Source organism: Amblyraja radiata, chromosome 38 (genome assembly GCF_010909765.2).
Source record: "Amblyraja radiata isolate CabotCenter1 chromosome 38, sAmbRad1.1.pri, whole genome shotgun sequence".
Classification (NCBI taxonomy): domain Eukaryota; kingdom Metazoa; phylum Chordata; class Chondrichthyes; order Rajiformes; family Rajidae; genus Amblyraja; species Amblyraja radiata.
In genome coordinates this window covers 5,177,472-5,197,032 of record NC_045993.1, presented here as the reverse complement: position 1 = coordinate 5,197,032, position 19,561 = coordinate 5,177,472, and the positions used below count along the sequence as shown (strand labels likewise).

At 45.7% G+C, this 19,561-nt stretch overlaps 1 protein-coding gene across 4 annotated transcripts in view; it reads left to right on the top strand.

The window, feature by feature from the left end:
* Positions 1 to 630: 630 nt before the first annotated feature.
* Positions 631 to 19,561, top strand: part of ap2a1 (adaptor related protein complex 2 subunit alpha 1) — a 71,109-nt gene continuing 52,178 nt past the window's right edge. For all 4 annotated transcript variants that reach the window (XM_033013272.1, XM_033013270.1, XM_033013271.1 and 1 more), the window contains exons 1-2: positions 631 to 859; positions 13,415 to 13,483. In XM_033013272.1, the coding sequence (XP_032869163.1) occupies positions 793 to 859; positions 13,415 to 13,483 (136 nt within the window). In that variant the 5' untranslated portion in view covers positions 631 to 792. The remainder of the gene's footprint in view (positions 860 to 13,414; positions 13,484 to 19,561) is intronic.

Genomic DNA, 19,561 nt, shown 5'->3' with positions numbered 1-19,561 from the left:
ACAACCGCCCTAAGAACCCGCCCACCGTCCGGCCCCGGCCAATCAGAGCACCCGGCCCCTTGACTGACACGTCCTCTGCCCAATCACACGGCTAATTCGCCCGCTGACAGGACGCTCCGTCCGCTCTTCCAGCCTCCGCGCCAAACGGACAACCGCCCTAAGAACCCGCCCACCGGCCAGCACCGGCCAATCAGAGCACCCGGCCCCGTGACTGACACGTCCTCTGCCCAATCACACGGCTAATTCACCCGCTGACAGGACGCTCCGTCCGCTCTTCCCGCCTCCGCGCCGATCACACGGCAGAGCAGGAAAGGTCCCACCCACCAGGTGGGCGGGACTTTCCTTTGATCCAATAGGCATGAGATACACGTGATTGGCGTTTAAAGGTACCAATGAGCGATCAGCAAGCGAGGTTGACGTCCCGCTCGACCAACCGGCTGCGGGGAAGGGCTGATTGACCAGTCAGGGTGGGGAGTTTGTGGGATGAGTGGCACCGAGATGAACAAATCAGGCGGCCGGATTCTACGCTTGTCGTCGGCTGTTGTCCAATGGGGCGCGGGGAGGGGGGCGTGGCGGGGGGGGGGGTTGAGTTCCCGCCCAGTTCCGGCCTGCTGATCCAGGCGCCCAGTGACAGGCGGCGGCGGCGGCGGCAGCGGCGGAGTGAGTGAGGCCTGGTGTGCGACTCCCATTGTAAAACACCCTCCCTCCCTCCCTCCGGCCAGCCCGCCCGCCCGCTCGCTCTCTTCCGCCCGATTCTCCTTTGACCGAGGCGGCAGATTGTAACCCGAGAAGATGCCGGCGGTGTCCAAAGGCGACGGGATGAGGGGGTTGGCGGTGTTTATCTCTGACATTAGGAACTGTAAGTGGCTGCAGATGGATTTTATTGGGGGTGGGGTGGGGGTGGGGTGTGGGCAAGCCCTCCTCATGTATAATTCATCTGCCCTCTTATTTTTAAATATTGATTAGCTCCTTGCCTTCTTAATTAGTTAAATTTTAATGTGTCCATCATATATGTTTTATTATTGGGTTGTGGCCGAGGTTGGGTTGGTTTTAGTTGGGGTTGGGGGGGTTGCATGGTTTCCAGGGTGATGGCGCGGTGTGTTGTCGCCCCCAATGACAGGGATGCCACCGAGTACAGTCACACCCCGTCGGGGTGGTGTTAGTGCTTCTCCCGGGAGTTTTTTTGGACTGTTTCCAGTGTGTGTGTGTGTGAGGGTGGAGAGCTGGATAGGGGCGGTACATTTGAGGTTGATGTTGCTGCATGCCCCCCACCCCACCCAATCCAGCTCTCTCCCAACTCCTCTCCCTAGGGTCTTTGCTGTGCTAAATAAATGCGGGCAATCGTATTTAGCTCTGCCCTTGGAGACACAGGGCATTCATGTGCCTTGTGTGGGCACAGCACTCCATTTTAAAAGGAACAGGTACACCGTTGATGGAGCTGTAGATTGAGTGCTGATGCTCTCCCTCTTCCCCCCACCCCCCCATCCTCATGACAACCGTATCTAATTCTTGCATTTGTTCTTGGTATCTCTTCCCCGAGCCTATCTGGGATGCAGAGCAGGACCGGCGAGGTTGCAGATAAATGAACACAACAGCGAGTGCTGATGCTCAAAATGCAGGATCTGTCATTGAATAAGATGCCCAAAGGCAGAATTTTGCAACAAGGGCAAAAGCAAAGCTTTTAGTCTCCTTGAGCTTTTTGTCACAGTGTGTGCTTACTTGGGCTAATGCATTGAAGTATCCAGTGATCCAGCAAGATCAAATCTGCTGAGGATGTTGTAAGGCTGTTAATTGCATTCATCACAAAATCTGTAGTTAATGCACTGAAAATTACTGCAGCCCTGGTGTGGTGACTATCGGTTGCATTATTTCCTTGTTTCTCAATAGCCTTGCTAATATTGAACCTTGACCATCAACATCAGAGTCGCAAGTACAGCTCTACTACGAGACCACTCAAAAATGTTAATGACTGCACACTTCAGTTCCACGACAATGTTTGGTCCCTCTTCTGTTTTCGGAAATGTATCCTACTTATTTTGCTGCCACACTTTAATGGTCTGCTGAATACAGTGCCATCCGTATGCATTAAACTGGAAGGAATTGTAGATGTTGGTTTGCACTGAAGATAGGCACAAAATGCTGGAGTAACTCAGCGGGACAGGCAATATCTCTGGAGATAAATTCCTTCTCTCCAGAGATGCTGCTTGTCCTGCTGCGTTACACCAGCATTTTAGGTCTATTTGCATTAAAGTGTTCATATTTTTTATCACTAACTAATTCCAGGTTAACGGACAGCAATGTCCACATTTGCGTAAAGCATTATGTCACAATCCCAATTTCCAAAAGTAACCGCAAAAGGACTAGAGTCTTATCTGGACATCCCACTGTCGGCTTTAGTGTTTTCGTTGAGCAAAATTGCAAAGCCAAAGTCCTTTACAGTTTGTTTGTTCTGATCCACTATGTGTGCTTTTATTCATTACCTGTACGTTTGCACAGATTTTTGGTTTCTCTGCAGTCTGTGGGCCACCAGAATGCAACTTGAGTGAATATTCTGCATACAAAAACCTATATTATATCTATGTCATATGATCTCTTGATGTTGGTATATTTGCATCTTCTACTGGAGATTGTTAGATTGTGGTCAGTGGAAGTCTGGCTGATGGTTTCTCTCTTTTCCTTTACTTCCACTTTGCTTCATCTGAAGCCCACTGTTCACTTATGACATTCTGTTGGTCACTTTATGGATCAGGATCTCTACACTTACTCACAGTGGCCCATCTGTCTGAGCTTGGCACGGATTGGGGGCAGTGATAGTGGGATTTTCTGATCGATATAGCAGGTGATTCCAGTATCTGCTGGGCCATTGCCAGTATTGAGATCTTCCTTCCTTGCCCTGTTAAAAGTGCCAATATTATTTCTGAGGACTTCAGAATAGTTTTAAGAAGTGAAATTAATCAATATTGAAAGAAGTAAAATAGCTGATTATACCAACAATATGAAGAATGGATTCTCCAATTTTAGTGAAACCGCTGACAACTCCTCCTCCCCGTCCCCTTTCTCCCCAGCACCTCACTTTCTTCTCCCCCCCCCCCCCCCCATGCCTGGTGGCCCACCTAGACTTGCACCCATTTCTCCCCTCCCATCCACCTTTACTCCATCTAGCTTCACATTTTATACTCTTTAATCCTTTTGATCGCACCTTTTTTCATTTCTTTGCTTTGTCCAACCATCTACCTATCAAAACCCTCCCTTGCGTGGTTTCACCCATTACCTGCTATGCTTTGACCTGCCCTACTCTCCCAGCTTTCTTCTCACACCCACTGACTACCCAAACAGTCTGAAAAGGGTCCCGATCCAAAATGTCACCAATCCGGGTTCTCCAGAGATGTTGCCTGGCCCACTGAGTTACTCCCAACGCTGTGTGTCTTCTTTTTTCAGAAAATATCTGGCAGGTTGGGACCAAATCTGTCTGTTGAGATGACCCAGAGGTTGTGATGTTGGTCAACCAGTCTACTTCTGTGGCATGTAATTCTAGTCTTCTGTGTCTGCATCCATTTTGCATAGGGTCCACTTAAAATGTGGTAACACACTGGTCATTTACGGCACATCAGCCTCTGAATTCAGTACAGCATGTTTGCAGACGAGACACTGAAAATTGCGATTGCAACTGCCAGGATTTATATTGGATGGAAAACTATCTTCTGAAGAGAATAGCAAATCTTTGATCAAAACTGTAATTAAAGATCAAAGATCCCAGGCAGCATCCATTGTTGAAACCTCATAGTTACGTCAGGCAGGACCAGTTATTTTGGGTCCTATTATTAAGCTTGTGGGAGTTCAGTTGTTCAATTGAGTGCAGGCGGACAGCCATGTGAGCTCCTTCAACACCAGTCAATGATCTTTGGAAAATGTCTTGGGGAAAATTACTTGCATTTCCACAAATGCCATTTTTCACTTTGGGATGTATCGAAGTTCTTCACTGTCAATGACGTTCTTTTGAAGTTTAGTTTCAAAATGCAGTGTGGAAACAGGTCCTTCACTCCACTGAGACCATGCTGACCATCGATCACCTGTACACAAATTCCATGCCATCCCACTTTTGCCTCCAGCACAGTGGGGGCAATTTACAGAAGGCAATTAACCTACAAACCCACATGTCTTTGGAATGTGGGAGGAAACCGGAGCACCCGGAGAAAAATTCACATGGCCACAGGGAGAACATGCAAACTCCGCACAGACAGCACGCGAGGTCATGATTGAACCCGGGTCTTTGACGCCGTGAGGCAGCAGCTCTACCGCTGCGCCACTGTGCCATCCCAGGTGCAGGTACTATCACTTGTAATAGAATCAGACAAACTTAGAGCATAGGAAGCCATTCGGATTCATTCAGAAATAACATAAAGAAATGGCAAAAACAAGAGGGCATAACCTTAAGGTTATGGAGATGTGCAGGGCATGTTTTTTTACATAGAAGGTGGTGGACACCTGGAACACATTGGTGCTGCGGAAGCAGGTACGACGGTGCTGTTTTAGAGGCTATTAGATGCACACATGGATGTGCAATGGAGCGATATGAATCATGTGCAGATATGAGTTTGTCGGCAACGTGTATGGCACAGACATTGTGGGCAGAAGGGCCTGTTCCCGTGCTGTACTATTCTATGTTTTAAAAAAAAGGAGTTACTGTGATTAAGCCCCCTTCCCACCTTTCTGCAATCTTGTGAGCTCACCTAGATACTTGTTAAATTTAATGTGGGTTCAATAGACAATAGGTGCAGGAGTAGACCATTCGGCCCTTTGAGCCAGCACCGCCATTCAATGTGATCATGGCTGATCATCCCCAATCAGTACCCCATTCCTGTTTTCTCTCCATATCCCCTGACTTCGCTATCTTTAAGAGCCCTATCTAGTTCTCTCTTGAAAGTATCCAGAGAACCAGCCTCCACCGCCCTCTGAGGCAGAGAATTCATACCTCTATAGCCTCTTCAGGCAGAGAATTTCAGAGCCTCTCTCCTGTGGGTTTTTTAAAACAATTTGCAACACCTTTCTTCCTGCACATGCGCACACAAGCACGCCTTTTACCATTTACTTTAGGTCTATAACCAGTAGCTATTGACCGAGATCCGACACAGACAGTATGGGTCAGCTGTATTCAGCAGACCAAACCTCGCGATCGAAGAGGTCTGCACCCACACCACCGAAGGGCAAATGGAAACCATCACAGTTGCCCTCCCAAACATCTCTGTCACATCAGTGTATAAACCCCCCCAAAGTCCGTTCCTCCACTCTGAACTGCCAGACAGATGCAAGAGGAAATACCACATTAGCATTGGGGACTTCAATGCCCATAGCTCATTGTGGGGCTATGAAGTGAACAATCAAGATGGAGATGAAGTCGAAACCTGGCTCGAGTCGAAACACCTGACCCTGATCCATGACGCCAAACTGCCAAAATCTTTCCACAGTGCCAGATGGAAACGAGGATATAACCCAGACCTTGTTTGTGTGAGCAGCGAATTATCATCCAGAGCTGTGAAAGAGGTCCTGGACCCTATCCCCCATACGCAACACCGGCCAATCACCATAACCATCCCCTTCTGCAGAAGGTTCAATCTGCGGAAGGCCGACTGGCTGTCATTCCAACAGTAGATCGAAGACTCCATCCCCAGCATTCCATCACACCCCAACAACTATACCATGTTCACAGAACTGCTGAAAAGGTCAGCCAGGCGACATATACCAAGAGGATGCCAGACCGAGTACATCCCCGGGCTGTCGGAAACATCCAGCGATCTACTGAAAGCCTACCACAGGGCATACCACGAGGACCCTTTCTCCTCCACCACCATGGAACTCGGAGAGACCCTGTTGAACACAGTCGGGGAGGACCGAAGGCAAGTCTGGAAGGAGTTGATAGAAAACACCAACATGACCAATAACAGCAGGAAGGCATGGGCCACAATCCGCCGCCTCGGTGAAGACCATACCACACCGCCCACACTCACAACAGTCACAGCAAACTCAGTTGCAGCACAGCTGGTGGCAAACGGTCGTAGCCAAAACCGGCGCAGACCCACAGGAGAATACCGCCGGACCAGCCAGCGCTCTCACCAAGCCCTTCGACCTAGAAGAACTCGAAGCTGCAATGAGCATGCTGAAACCTGGGAAAGCAGCAGGAATCGACGATGTACTGATGGAAATGATACAGCACCTTGGACCTAAAGCATAGACCTGGCTCCTAGCATTGCTGAACTCATGCATGGCACAGAAAACAACCCCACCTGTATGGAGAAAGGCCAAGACTGTCGCAATTCCCAAACCTGGAAAGGACCCATCATCCCCAAAGAGCTACAGACCCATTTCCCTCCTCTGCATCACCTACAAGCTCTACGAGAGACTACTACTCCAACGCCTTATGCCACTTATAGACTCCAAGCTTACTAAAGATCAAGCTGGCTTCCGCCCAGGCCGCTCCTGTGCCGGGCAACTACTGAACTTCACCCAACACATTGAGGACGGTTTTGAGTGCAAACTCATCACTGGAGCAGCTTTCATAGACCTCACCGCTGCCTACGACACTGTCCAGCACTGCACCATGATCAGGAAACTTTTTGACATGACTGGTGACCTCGACCTGTGCCAAGTCATCAAAAGCCTTCTCAACAACAGGCGCTTCTTCGTTCAACTAAACGACAAGAAGAGCAAATGGAAAGCCCAAAAGAATGGCCTACCACAAGGCAGCGTACTGGCCCCCCTCCTCTTCAACATCTACACCAACGACCAACCACTTCCCCCACAATGCCGCCGCTTCATCTATGCTGATGACCTCTGCATCACCACCCAACAGGAGAACTTCCAGAAGATCGAGTCTGTCCTGGAAAGCGCCCTCCAAGAGATGACATCCTACTACAATAACAACCACCTGAAACCCAACCCATCAAAAACCCAACTATGCAGCTTCCATCTTAAAAATCAAGATGCAGGAAAACAACTGAGCATCTCATGGGATGGCCACAAACTCTCCAACCACTTCCACCCCGTGTACCTCGGAGTCACACTCGACAGGACACTCTCTTTCAAAACCCACCTTCAGAACACCAAAGCCAAGGTCAACACTCGCAACAACATTCTGCGCAAACTGGTAAACTCAAAGTGGGGCGCTGATCCACCAACCATCCGTGCAACTGCCCTAGCCCTGTGCTTCTCCACAGCTGAATACGCGTGCTCAAGCTGGAGCCGCTCCCACCACACCAAACTGGTCGACACAGCCCTCAACGGCACCTGCCGCATTATCACGAGATGCATAAAGACAACGCCAGTCCCGTGCCTCTACGCCCTAGCTGGTATTGCCCCTCCCCATATCAGACGATCCATCGTCGCCCAAGACGAGCGGAGAGCACAGGAGATCGATACCAGGCACCCCCTGCACAGACACACAGCACCTCCACCCCGACCAAATCCAGAGCCAGTTTCTTGCAGACAGTCCCACCTCTCCAGACAACCAAAGAAACAGTAAGGACCAACATCTGGAAAGATGAATGGAACCAGCTCAACACACGAGCCCACGACTGGATGGAGAGAGGAATCACTCCGACTGAATGCCTCGCTAGCGGGCACGACCTCCCATGGCCAACCTGGAAGACCCTCAACAGATTACGAGTAGAGCAGGGGAGGTGCAAAGCACTTATGAAAGCATGGAACTACCAGGCAGAAGACACATGCAGCTGTGGAGCAGTACAGACAATGTCCCACCTACTGGAGTGTGACGACGCCCCCCAGTGCAGCCCCCAGGACCTGGCTGAACCGACCCGACCAGCTGTGACCTGCGCCAGATACTGGCAGAACGACATCTGAGATTGCAACGGACTCGAAGAAGGACTCGAAGAAGAAGCTATTGACCTTTTGTCTAGGAGAAGTGGGCCCCAACTAAGCCTATCATAATTTTATACACTTTGCCCTTGATAATCTGTGTTAAAAAGAAAGTGAGACCAACCTGTCTCTCATTAGTAAAATGTTTCAGTCTTGTCAACATTCTCTGTACCACTGTTGGAAATATGGTCACCAATTTGTGCAGCCAGCTCTCCCGAACAGCAGTGTTATAATGATCTCGTTATCTGGTTTAGTGATGTCCGATGAAAGATAAACGCCGGTCCACACAATGGGCAGTACAGTGGTGCAGCAGTTATTGCTGCCAGCTCACAGCCGCATCCAAACATGCAGTCTGGATGGAGTTTGCACTCAGACCATTTAGGTTATCCCCATGTTCCAGTTTTCGCCCACATCCTAAAGACGTGGATTAATTGGCTACTATAAATTACCCTTTCACTGGGGGTAAATGGTGAAGGAATCAATGGATGCAAAAAGAGAGAACAATTTGCCGGATTGAGATTAATAACAAGAAACTGCAGATGCTTGTTTATACCAACGGAAAATACAAAAGGCTGAAGTAACTCGGCAGGTCAAGCAGCATCCCTGGAGAACATCGATAGACAAAGTTTCAGGTCGGAACCCCTCTTCATTGACGGTTGAGAGATGATAGGCTGAAAGGAAATGAGAGAGTGAGTAGGCATGGAGACATAAGGAGCTGCCGATGAGACAAAGTGCTGAAATATCTCAGCGGGTCAGGTAGCACCTCTGGAGAATATGAATAGGTGACGTTCGGCTCGGGACCCTTTGTGATGGTTTTGCTCTGCTGGGAGCCTGCATTGATGGTGCGTTGAATAACTATATTCCAGATCATAGTTAGTAATTTATAGGGAAGAGCTCCCAGCTCTTCTATATAATAGCCAGGGGGCCTTTAGTTCCCACCTGAGTAGTGAGAGGGAGTTTTGATTTAATGTCACACCCTCTCGGCTGTCAGTCTAGGATCAGTGCTCGTCTTTTTGTGGGTTTTATCCCGACCATCTGATTCTGAGTTGAACGTGCTACCTACCTAGCTGAGCAAGAAACAGACTGCTAGAGGAACTCAGCAAGTCAGGCAGCATCTGCGGAGCTATAGTGTGGAGTTTTCAATTTAGGAGAGGAGTGGATCATGGGGAAGGTGAAAGCCCTGGATGTTGCTGCTGTATGTGGAATAGGAAAGTTTTACATGTTATCTTAGTGAAAACTTGTTGCCAAAAGCCTGTTGCTTGAGGTGTAGGTGGTCTTCAGTTTGTGCCAAACTGGCATTTTTTTCTTTAGACTGCAGAGCTTTGGGGGGGGGGAAAGTGTGAGGAAAGTTATAGTTTGAGGTGTATAAGCGGGAAGAATTTGCGATTGAAGCTGAGATTTTGAGATGCTGATTAAAATACCACTTGTATAAGAATGTGGATCTTCAGTAGTGTTATGTTCAGTGTGGATAGAGGTCAGTGGGTAATTGATCTAGGGTGTAAGGGATTAAATTACCTATCTTAAAATAATAAACCAAAATGTGGAATCTAATAATTAAATTGGACAATTTGGAAAGCAGAGAACATTGTTGGTTGGATTGTAGGTGATTTTTTTCCTCTGTGGAGGATAATATGCCACGCTATAACCATGAAGTATGCAGTATGTTTAGTTCACATTAGCAAAGTAAATGCTTGAAGTAGCATAGGTTGACACAGTAAGACTAGAACTTTTAGATCTGGTTACATCAAGACGAAAAGCTGTTAGATTCTGATGCTGCTGCTGTTTGAGAGAATGATAGAGAGTGTGTTACTCCGAGGAATGACAGTGTCGCCTTGCAGGGTCATCTGTGTGGGATTTATCTTTGGGTTTTTGATCAATGCTGTCCACCTTTCTCGAGATGGATATGATGTCCAACATGCTAGCAAAGCGGCTGAAAGGCCTGCTCCATTTCCTGATGCTTACTGAGTGAAGAGGATGTTCTGATTAAAATGGTTGATGTGAAAGTCTGGGGTGAGTTATTGCTGGGATTTGGTGCATGGTGTGGATTCTTCTGGATCGAAAAAAAAAAAAAAAAGCTTTCTTGAGAAAATAAGGTTAATAGTTTTCTTGCCCTCTCCCCAATTTTTTTTCCTTCCCTGGAAGTACTGGGTCACAGTGGTAATGCAGCTCTCGAGAGCCTCATTTCATGGTCGAGTGCAGGTCAACAGTGTTGGCAGAATTAGTTGCTGAAACTCTGTTGCCACCCAACATCCACAGATGTGTTATCTACCAGGTCATCACTTCCCACTGTGGGTAACATTTTATTTCTTCACCCCGGGAGTCTGAAGGCCTGTTTTAACACTTCCTACTGCCTAATTCAGCATTGGGAACTTAACCTGGGCCTCTGACATGAGAGACTCAGTTCACTACTGTAATGCAGCTGGAAGTGTTTTGTTAAAATATTTTTGTGCCACTTGTGCGTAATGATATCATCGCAGATGAGAATTCTGGCTGGGGACCTTTCCCCTAATCACCACCGCGCGCTGCTTTTACAAAGCAGGCTTTTGGGAAAGCTGGAATTATTGACAATGTAGTATAAATGCCTCTCAATCTTATTTAAATACACATAATAATATTTTAAAAGGCTGTATTTCCAGATGTTTTAAACTAAGAGTTTGGCTCATAAATGTGTGGTATTGAAGAAGTCATTTTGTACTGCTCTGTGGAATATCAGACTTTGATCCACATATTGCAGCACATAGATACTGAAAGTACCTACATCACCATTGGGAGACGAGCATGGACCTTTGCCTGTAACTTAACTAATTTCTGCAACCGAAAGAAAGTACTGCTTGCTTGAAAGAAATCCACTGCACTTAAACCTTTTGTGATGAATGAATGAATAAGTTTATTGGCCAAGTATTCACATACAAGGAATTTGCCTTGGTGCTCCGCCCGCAAGTGACAACATGGCATACAGTGATAGTTAGGAATGACTCATAAAACATTAAACAATAATAATAAAAAATTATTGATTAAACATTTGCATTAAATAAAATACCAGAGCAAAAGGAGGCGACATATTTTTGGTTATTGAGTCGAGCTACTACTCGTGGGGAAAAAAAGCTGTTTTTATGTCTGGCTGTGGCAGCTTTGACAGTCCGGAGTCGCCTTCCAGAGGGAAGCGATTCAAAGAGTTTGTGGCCAGGGTGAGAGGGGTCGGAGATGATCTTACCCACTCGCTTCCTGGCGGGTGGGAATCTGCATGTTGGGATGACTAGATAAAAGGCACAGAATTTCTGCTCAAAAGTGGTATCAAAGGATTATGTCTGGGGAACAGGAATTTTTTGAAACTTTGCCAGTCGGGAATCAATATTACTGGCAATATTTCAGAAAGATTTCAAAAAGGTTTTTCCAACTTAAAAACTACTGCTTGCATCCTCTCTCTTCCTCTTATGGGAGAAGAAACTACTTACTGTCTCTGCCAGCAGTAATTTTTAGATGTGAGATCTTCCATCTCATTCTTCCTACGCTGATATGCAGATTTCCTTCTCCCTGCATCTCTGTGGTCTTGAAATTGTCAGTAATGCTTCATCATCATCATCATCGTTGAAAACATCAACGGGCACGGTGTCTTACAATACTATGTACGACAGTGATCGCAACTTCTACTGAAGTGTGGATGGCCGTTGGCTCGCTAGGAGCTCATCCGCCTTTTGACAGGTCTTGTTTTTAGTCCTGCTGGGGGTCCACAGCCCCCTCCTCACCTGGCAAACCAGGTGGGGGTGACGGCTTAATCGCCGACTATCCGACCATGGAGCAGGTAGCACGGGATTACATGGTACCCTTGGCGGGGGGAACTCCCCCCCGATCTGACCTAATGCTTGCTCACATCAAAAGTTGAGACCTAGATAATTCCTTACCTCCTATCTTCTTAGAATTTATAAAACTCCAACTTGCTTTACAGATAGCTTCTTTTCTGAAGAAGCCGCCAAAAGACATAACTTAGACATCTTGTCTAAGAGATAATATCTTGAACAATGCAGCAGTCCTTCAGTACTGCAGAGGCACATTGGACTTTGCTTTTATCTGAGGGAGCCAGACATTAGACTGCAGTATGTAGTCTAAGGCTGAGCTTCAAAATCCAAACAGTGCTAATTATAATTTCCTGGGATCCCCCCCCCCCCCCCATCACTGCTATCTAGCACTGAGCCTGGCATTTCACTAAAATATATTTGATTACTCATGTATTTTAAGTATTTAACTGAATTGGAAGGAATCAACACTTTTTTTAAAAATTGCCCTTGCCATACTCTAGAAAAATATTTCGCAATTCCGTCAACCAACTATGTGCATACTAATTTATTATCGATGCTAAACCCATTTTTGGTTCACCATTCCCTATTGTGATGCCATTAGATTGATAAAACTTGGATAAACTTGTGGAACATTTTGTCTGTACATTCAGCCTCTTATTTGCCCATCTGCATATTATATGTGATTTGAAGCAGAATATGGAGCACTTCAGTTCTCGTTGGCTCAGGATGTCCCTGATTCATTAGACTTTGTCTGCCCTCTAGCCCTTGGAGATCTAGCTAATGCTGGCATCTTGCATATCTGTTATTTGGTCCACCATTGGTGCCACACCTTTGTTTCCCTCTGCCTTTGATCCTGTTATTTCTAACCCCCTCCAACCCAAATTCTACTCTCCATCGTTTTAAAAGGCTGCTTAAATCTATTACTGGTCATCAGTCTTAATACTCTTTATGTTCTGGTCAAATTTTGTTTGATCCTGTTCATGTGAAACACCTGGGTTATCTTCACCATATTGAAAATAGTAGCCAAATGCAAGTTGAAGTTATCGGAGTTAAAAGAACAAGTAGAACCTTACTCCCCTCACCTGTCTGTCCAGATTCCCGTATGCCTGATCCAATATTTAAAAAAAATCTAAAAGATACCCAATTGATTTCCTAACCAAGTTTTGAAACAGTGTCTCTGTCACGTCTTTCTACAGTTTAGAGCAGTGGTTCTTAACCTTTTTGGCACCAGAACGCGCATACGTGAACAAAACACTGTGTGTGGTATGTACCTTTGTTGGGTTCCTAAACATGGGCTCAACAAATTGATATGGTATTTGTGTCCCCTTCATGACCCCCGGCAAAGCCCCAAACTACCCCCATAGTCACGACCCCCAGGTTAAGAACCACTGGTTTAGAGGGTGTTTTCATGGTCTTCATATTTGAAAGAAAATTATGTTGACTGAAATAATTTTTCTCTCTGGAATCCAAATGCAGAAGGTTCTCTGAAGAGCGATCAAATTTAGTTCTAGTTGCCCGTTCTTTATTTATTTTTTAATGTTATCCAATTCCTTTTTGTTGCTGTTAAATTTGCTTTTGCTGTTCTGCTTGTACATTTTTGTTTGTTTCCACATTAGCTAATTAGTGATCCTCTTACTAGTAGAATCTCATTCACTCTTCTATCGAAGCTCGTGATTTTGATCACATTATATCTCCGCACTGCTCCAAGTACAGGTATATGGTTTGCTAGTTTCCGTTTTCTTTTACAGGCAAAAGCAAAGAAGCTGAAATTAAACGCATAAACAAAGAGCTGGCAAACATCCGATCGAAGTTCAAAGGTACGTGCGTCCATTTGTTGATAGGAAGCTCCTTAAGAGAGAGATCAAGATGGTGGATATAGAATGGATTTTAGTCACTGACCACAGACCAGTCAAGGATTCCCCAACTTAATTGTCTGCAGAGGCAGCATTGGCAGAATATGAAGAGATGTATGATTTTTTGGGGGGGAGGTTCCTGGAGGTCTTTTTTCCACGTACATGGCCTTGGCGTTGACCTTGAGAGTGGATGGGTGTAAAATCGGTTGTAAAAGCTGCAAGCCAGCAAGTTTGGGGAAATTATACCCTTCCTTGGCCCACACAGCATTTGCAATCATACCATTGAATAAACCACAAGGTGGAGGCTATTTGCTAATCTTTAAATATCCACCCCCATCCTCCCTAATCACAGTGAACTTGTCTTTATTAACCTCCTGATGGCTTGTGGATAAACTAACGCACTCAGATGGAAGTCTTGATTGACGGATGTAGTGTGGAGATCGCCACAGACATTGTCACTGCTTTGGAAATTAATGGGAAGAACAGTACGTTCAGAACTTGAGAAACAAGCTCGCAAATTTAAAAAAAACGAATAATGTGCAAAAACGAATAATGTGCGGCTGTGCTTATTTCCTCAAGTGGAACTCGTTACCACAGCAATTGTTGAGCCAAATACATTTAAGGGGAAGCTAGATAAACACGTTATGGTGAAAGGAACAGAAGAGTTTGTTGATAAGGGGTGGGAGGAGGCTGGTGATGCAGAAGTGCTGATGTGAACAACCTATTTCAATGCTGGACATTTTCAATGCTTACCTTCCTGAAAAGCAGCGCATAATTCAAAAATATATAAATTAAGCACATACATTTAAGCGGGCATAAACTTGAGTGTGTCAAAAATACAGCATGTCAATTATGTTTTGGTATTAATTAAACAAGCCTGTTATTTAAAAAACTAATGCGTGTAAAACGTGAGGTGCCTGTAGTTTAACATTAGCTAAAGACTTTAAATTAACCAAAATATTTCACGAGTGCATGTGCGTGTGGTTGAAGCTTCATTCTTTCTTCCACTGGAGCTTTACTAATTATTGTGCGTGATGTTCACTGATGTTTGGTTCAGAGGTGATAGGTATAGAGCAGTAAATTATTTTGTACCTACTTTTGCAGCCAGTTTAGCGGGAGAAGGGAATTGTGAAGGATTAAATAGTGAATAGCTTCAGCAGAACCCATTAACCGTGTTATCTTTGGGCAGAGTTCTTGTACTCCGGTCCACCAACAGCTGTTGGTGTAATCCATAGTTATACAGCTCTTAAACAGGATCTTCGGCCCATCGTGTCCATGCTGACCATCCAGTTGCCATCTCTATTAATCCCATTTATCAGGATTTGGTTCATTCCATATCTTTTGCTTTGTTGACGCGAGTGCCCATTTTTCTAATGCCCAAGTACCTACCCCCACCACGTTTTCAAGAATTGCTTTCCAATTTGCAACCATCCTCGTATCCCCTCTCTTGATCCTCACCTTAAACCTGTGGGACCCAAAACATCACCCATTCCTTCTTTCCAGAGATGCTGCCTGTCCCGTTGAGTTACTCCAGCTTTTTATGTCTATCTTCGGTTATACCTGCCACCCTTCTTGAACAAAGCTACCACTTTCTCCGTCATCTGTAACCTTGGCTGCGGCCAGCAAAAGTGTTAAAAATTTTTATCAGACCTTTAGCGATCTCCTATGTTTGCCTTCCCTAGTAGTCTAGGGCAAACCAGAAAGTGCTGGAGCAACTCAGCGGGTCAGGTAGCGTCTGTGGAAGGAATGAATAGGGATATATCTCAACAGATTTATCCATGTTCATGCCAACTAAGACATCTAATGGATTTTTTTTTTAATGTTAACATGCATCAGACTATCCAGAGCCCCCTCCCTAAAATCTGCAAGCATAATGATTAATTTGCAATTATTATTGCTGCAAATGTCACAAACTGATACCAAAATCCTTTAAAAAAAAAACTTTAAAATCCAGTGTCTTACCTGGAACTCTAGCTTGCTTCCAATTCAACATTGCAACAAAACAAAAATAAACCAAGGTTCACTTGCTTCACCTTCCCCGTTCTAGTTTAGTTTAATTTAGCGATACAGCGCGGAAACAGGCCCTTCGGCCCGCCCAGTCTGTACCTTCCAGCTATCCCCGCACATTAACACTACCCTACTCGCACTAGGGACAATTTTACATTTACACCGCCAATTAACCAACAAACCTGTACGTCTTTTGAGTGTGAAACCAAAGATCCCGGAGAAAATCCACGCAAGTCACGGGGAGAACATACAAACTCTGTACCGACAAGCACCCGTAGCCAGGATCGGACCCGGGTCTCTGGTGCTGAAAGGCAGCAGCATTACCTCTGCACCACTGTGCCGCCCGAATAGTCTAATGATGCAGTAATAATGGAATTGAGTGATGGCGTCGATCAATCTGTTAATTTGTCTGCCAGTGATGTGAGTGGAAATCTCTGGAGGTGAAGAGCTTTGGGAACCACGGACCCAGCGTCATCTATTCATCCCAATCCAAGTTGTACTCAACACGCTTCCTGTCTCAAATTACTGGCATTCCGAATTTTAGAATCTTGTTTTGTGAGATCAAGCATCTGATTTGCATTTGAATGGAAATTCCACAGTTTCTCCGGGGAGCGGTTTGTTGGATTCATCACTTGTTCCTGAGACAAACGTTTCTGCAGATCAGATTTAAAATTGTCCGCTTCAAGTGTAGTCTGAACCCTCTGTTTCTCTTGCTGAAATTTAAAAAATGCTGAAATCAAAAAGATAAAAATGCCCGAAACACACAACAGGCCAGGCAGCATCTGTGACAGTGATGTTTTTTAAGGTAGACAAAAATGCTGGAGAAACTCAGCGGGTGAGGCAGCATCTATGGAGCGAAGGAAATGGGCAACGTTTCGGGTCGAAACCCTTCTTCAGACTGATGGACATTAGTTGAAGCTGCTAAATTTGCTTGGCATTCGCTAGTCTTGATCAAATACTGAAAAAACAGACATTCTATTGCTTTTCAACATTTGCTTCACATAGTAGTTCCTCCAAATCTAATGAACTGGTGCACCCAGTCAGTAGGTTGACTGCAGCTTGATGGGAAGAATTTTGGGAGGAGGATAATAGAGCAGTTCATGATGGTGAACTTTAGACAATAGATAATAGGTGCAGGAGGAGGCCATTCGGCCCTTCGAGCCAGCACCGCCATTAAATGTGATCATGGCTGATCATCCACAATCAGTACCCCGTTCCTGCTTTCTCCCCATATCCCTTCACTCTATCTTTAAGAGATCTATCTAGCTCTCTCTTGATAGCATCCAGAGAATGGGCGATGCCCATTCCTTCTCTCCTGAGATGCTGCCTCACCCGCTGAGTTACTCCAGCATTTTGTGTCTACCGTTGATTTTAACCAGCATCTGCAGTTCTTTCTTGCACTCTTTCATCTTAAAGCTATGTCCTCTGGTCCTCGATTCCCCTATTCAGGGCAAGAGACTCTGTGCATCCACCCGATATATTCCTCACATGATTTTGTGCACCTCTATAAGATCGTCCCACATCCACCTACGCTCCAAGGAATAAACACCTAGTCTGCTCAACCTCTCCCCATAGCTCAGGCCCTCGAGTCCTGGCAACATCCTCATAAATCTCTTCACCCTTTCCAGCTTAACAACATCTTTCCTGTAACTTGGTGACCAAAACTGAACTTAATACTTCAAATGTGGCCTCACCAACGTCTTGTGTAACTGCAACATAACCTCCCGACTTCCATACTCAATACTCTGACTGATGAAGACCAGTGTGCCGAAAGTCTTTTTGACCACCCTATCTACCTGTGACGCCTCTTTCAAGACATGGTGGAGAAATAACTGTTAACATTTCAAGGTGAAGAACTGATGAATAATCTTCAACCTGGAATATTGACCCGAAACATTGCCAATTCCTTCCCCCATAGATGCTGCCTCACCTGCTGAGTTTCTCCAGCATTTTGTGTCTACCTTCGATTTTACCAGCATCTGCAGTTCTTTCTTAAACATATTAACTCTCTTTCTCTGTCTGCAAGCTGCTGAATATTTCCAGCATGTCGTTTTATTTCCGTAATGGAATAACTGTCAGTGGAGAATTACAAAGTTGTATTCTGTCTTCAGTCAAGATTCAGTACCTAGAAATCTGTCAAGCAGAATATTTTGGTTTTGATTTCCATGCCCATTTTGTTCTGAAAGGGGGCCAGTTTTCAGTGTTACGCAGGTCCTGGGTTTAGCAGGAACTTGGATTGGGAAATTATTTAACATGTTAAAATTGGAGAACTGAGTTGGTTTAGTAATGGTGCTCACTGTAATCTGAGCGGCTGCAGAACCGGTGCGGTGAACCAGTCAGTGTGGGGCTGACTCCCTCCTCCCCACACACACACACACACACACACACACACACACACACACACACACACACACACACACACACAGTGGGTCAGCGCTTTTTTTTTGGGTTTCCTATGTTATTCTTTACCCTGTCCACCTAAGGATAAATGCAGCCAACTCGTGGAACTGAAAGAAAACAGCAACTTCCCTCAGCACATCCTGGCTTCCTGTCGCAGTCATGAGTCAGCTATTCTCTGAAATGTTCTCTCTCTGTTGGGGAAAAGGTCAACCATGTGCCTGCGGCCTGATCTGTACCAGGCTTTGGAGAGCATGAGTGGGATTTAGGTGACATGTGAAGGAGGGGGGGGGGGGGGCAAAAGTCCACAAATCCAAATAAACTCCTCTCCATTTATCATCAATGGGACTGAGAATGTTTGTACAGTTTTATGGATGCTGCATAATCCTCTCAATACTTGCCTAATTGACCATTTTCACATCCTAGAACCAATGTGGCAAATGGACAAGAGGTGCAGGAGTAGGCCATTCAGCCCTTCGAGCCAGCACCGCCGTTCACTGTGATCATGGCTGATCATTCACAATCAGTACCCCGTTCCTGCCTTCTCCCCATATCCCTTGACTCCTCGGTAGACAAAAGTGCTGGAGAAACTCAGCGGGTGCAGCAGCATCTATGGAGCGAAGGAAATAGGCAACGTTTCGGGCCGAAACCCTTCTTCAGGGTTTCGGCCCGAAACGTTGTCTATTTCCTTTGCTCCATTGATGCTGCTGCACCCGCTGAGTTTCTCCAGCACTTTTGTCTACCTTTGATTTTCCAGCATCTGCAGTTCCTTCTTAATCCCTCAACTCCTCTCTTTTTATTCAATAAAAATGTATTACAGAAGAGCCAAATCTTTTTCGTTAGGCCATGGTTTAATGGACTTCCTGGTTGCTACCCATTTTAACTCCTCTTGCCATTCCCATACTGACCTTTCTGCCCTGGGCCGCCTCCATTGCCAGAGCACGGCCACATGCAAACTGGAGGAGCAGCACCTTGTATTCTGCACGGGTAGTTTTCAACTCAACGGTATGAGCATTTGAATTCTCCGATCTTAGGAAACTAACCAAACGCCTTCTCTTCCCCCCCCCCCCACTCGGACGCATGCTCATTCCTCCCCTCCTGACCCCCCTCCCCTCATCCCCTTATATTCCTCCTCCTGGCTTTACAATTCATAACTCATCTCATTCATATCTCATACCTTTTTGTTTTTCATCTCTGTCCAACCACCTGCCTATCAAAAACCTCTTTTATGTGTCCATGTCACTTGTCGGGCTTTGATCTGCCCCTCTTTTTCAGCTTTCTTTCTGCACCCTCCACCCAACCCCCGCCCCCCTCCCCGCCCCCAATAATCACTCTGAAGAAGGGCCCCGACCTAAAGCATCACCACCTGAGATGCTGCCTAGCCTGCTGAGTTCTTCCAGCACTCTGTGTCTGCTCTTAGTCTTCCCAGAGGCCATTAGGACTGTAAACTCCTATCTCATCAGGGACTAACTTTACAGGACTATTTTACTGTTTTTTTTAAATTGCTGTTTTTTTTCCTTTTTTCTTCCGCCCACAATATTTAATCTGTAAAAGAATATGTGATTCTGTTCCATTCTGTTTGTAGTTTGTTTGTTTTTTGCACAAAGTCCGCGAGCATTGCCACTTTTCATTTCACTG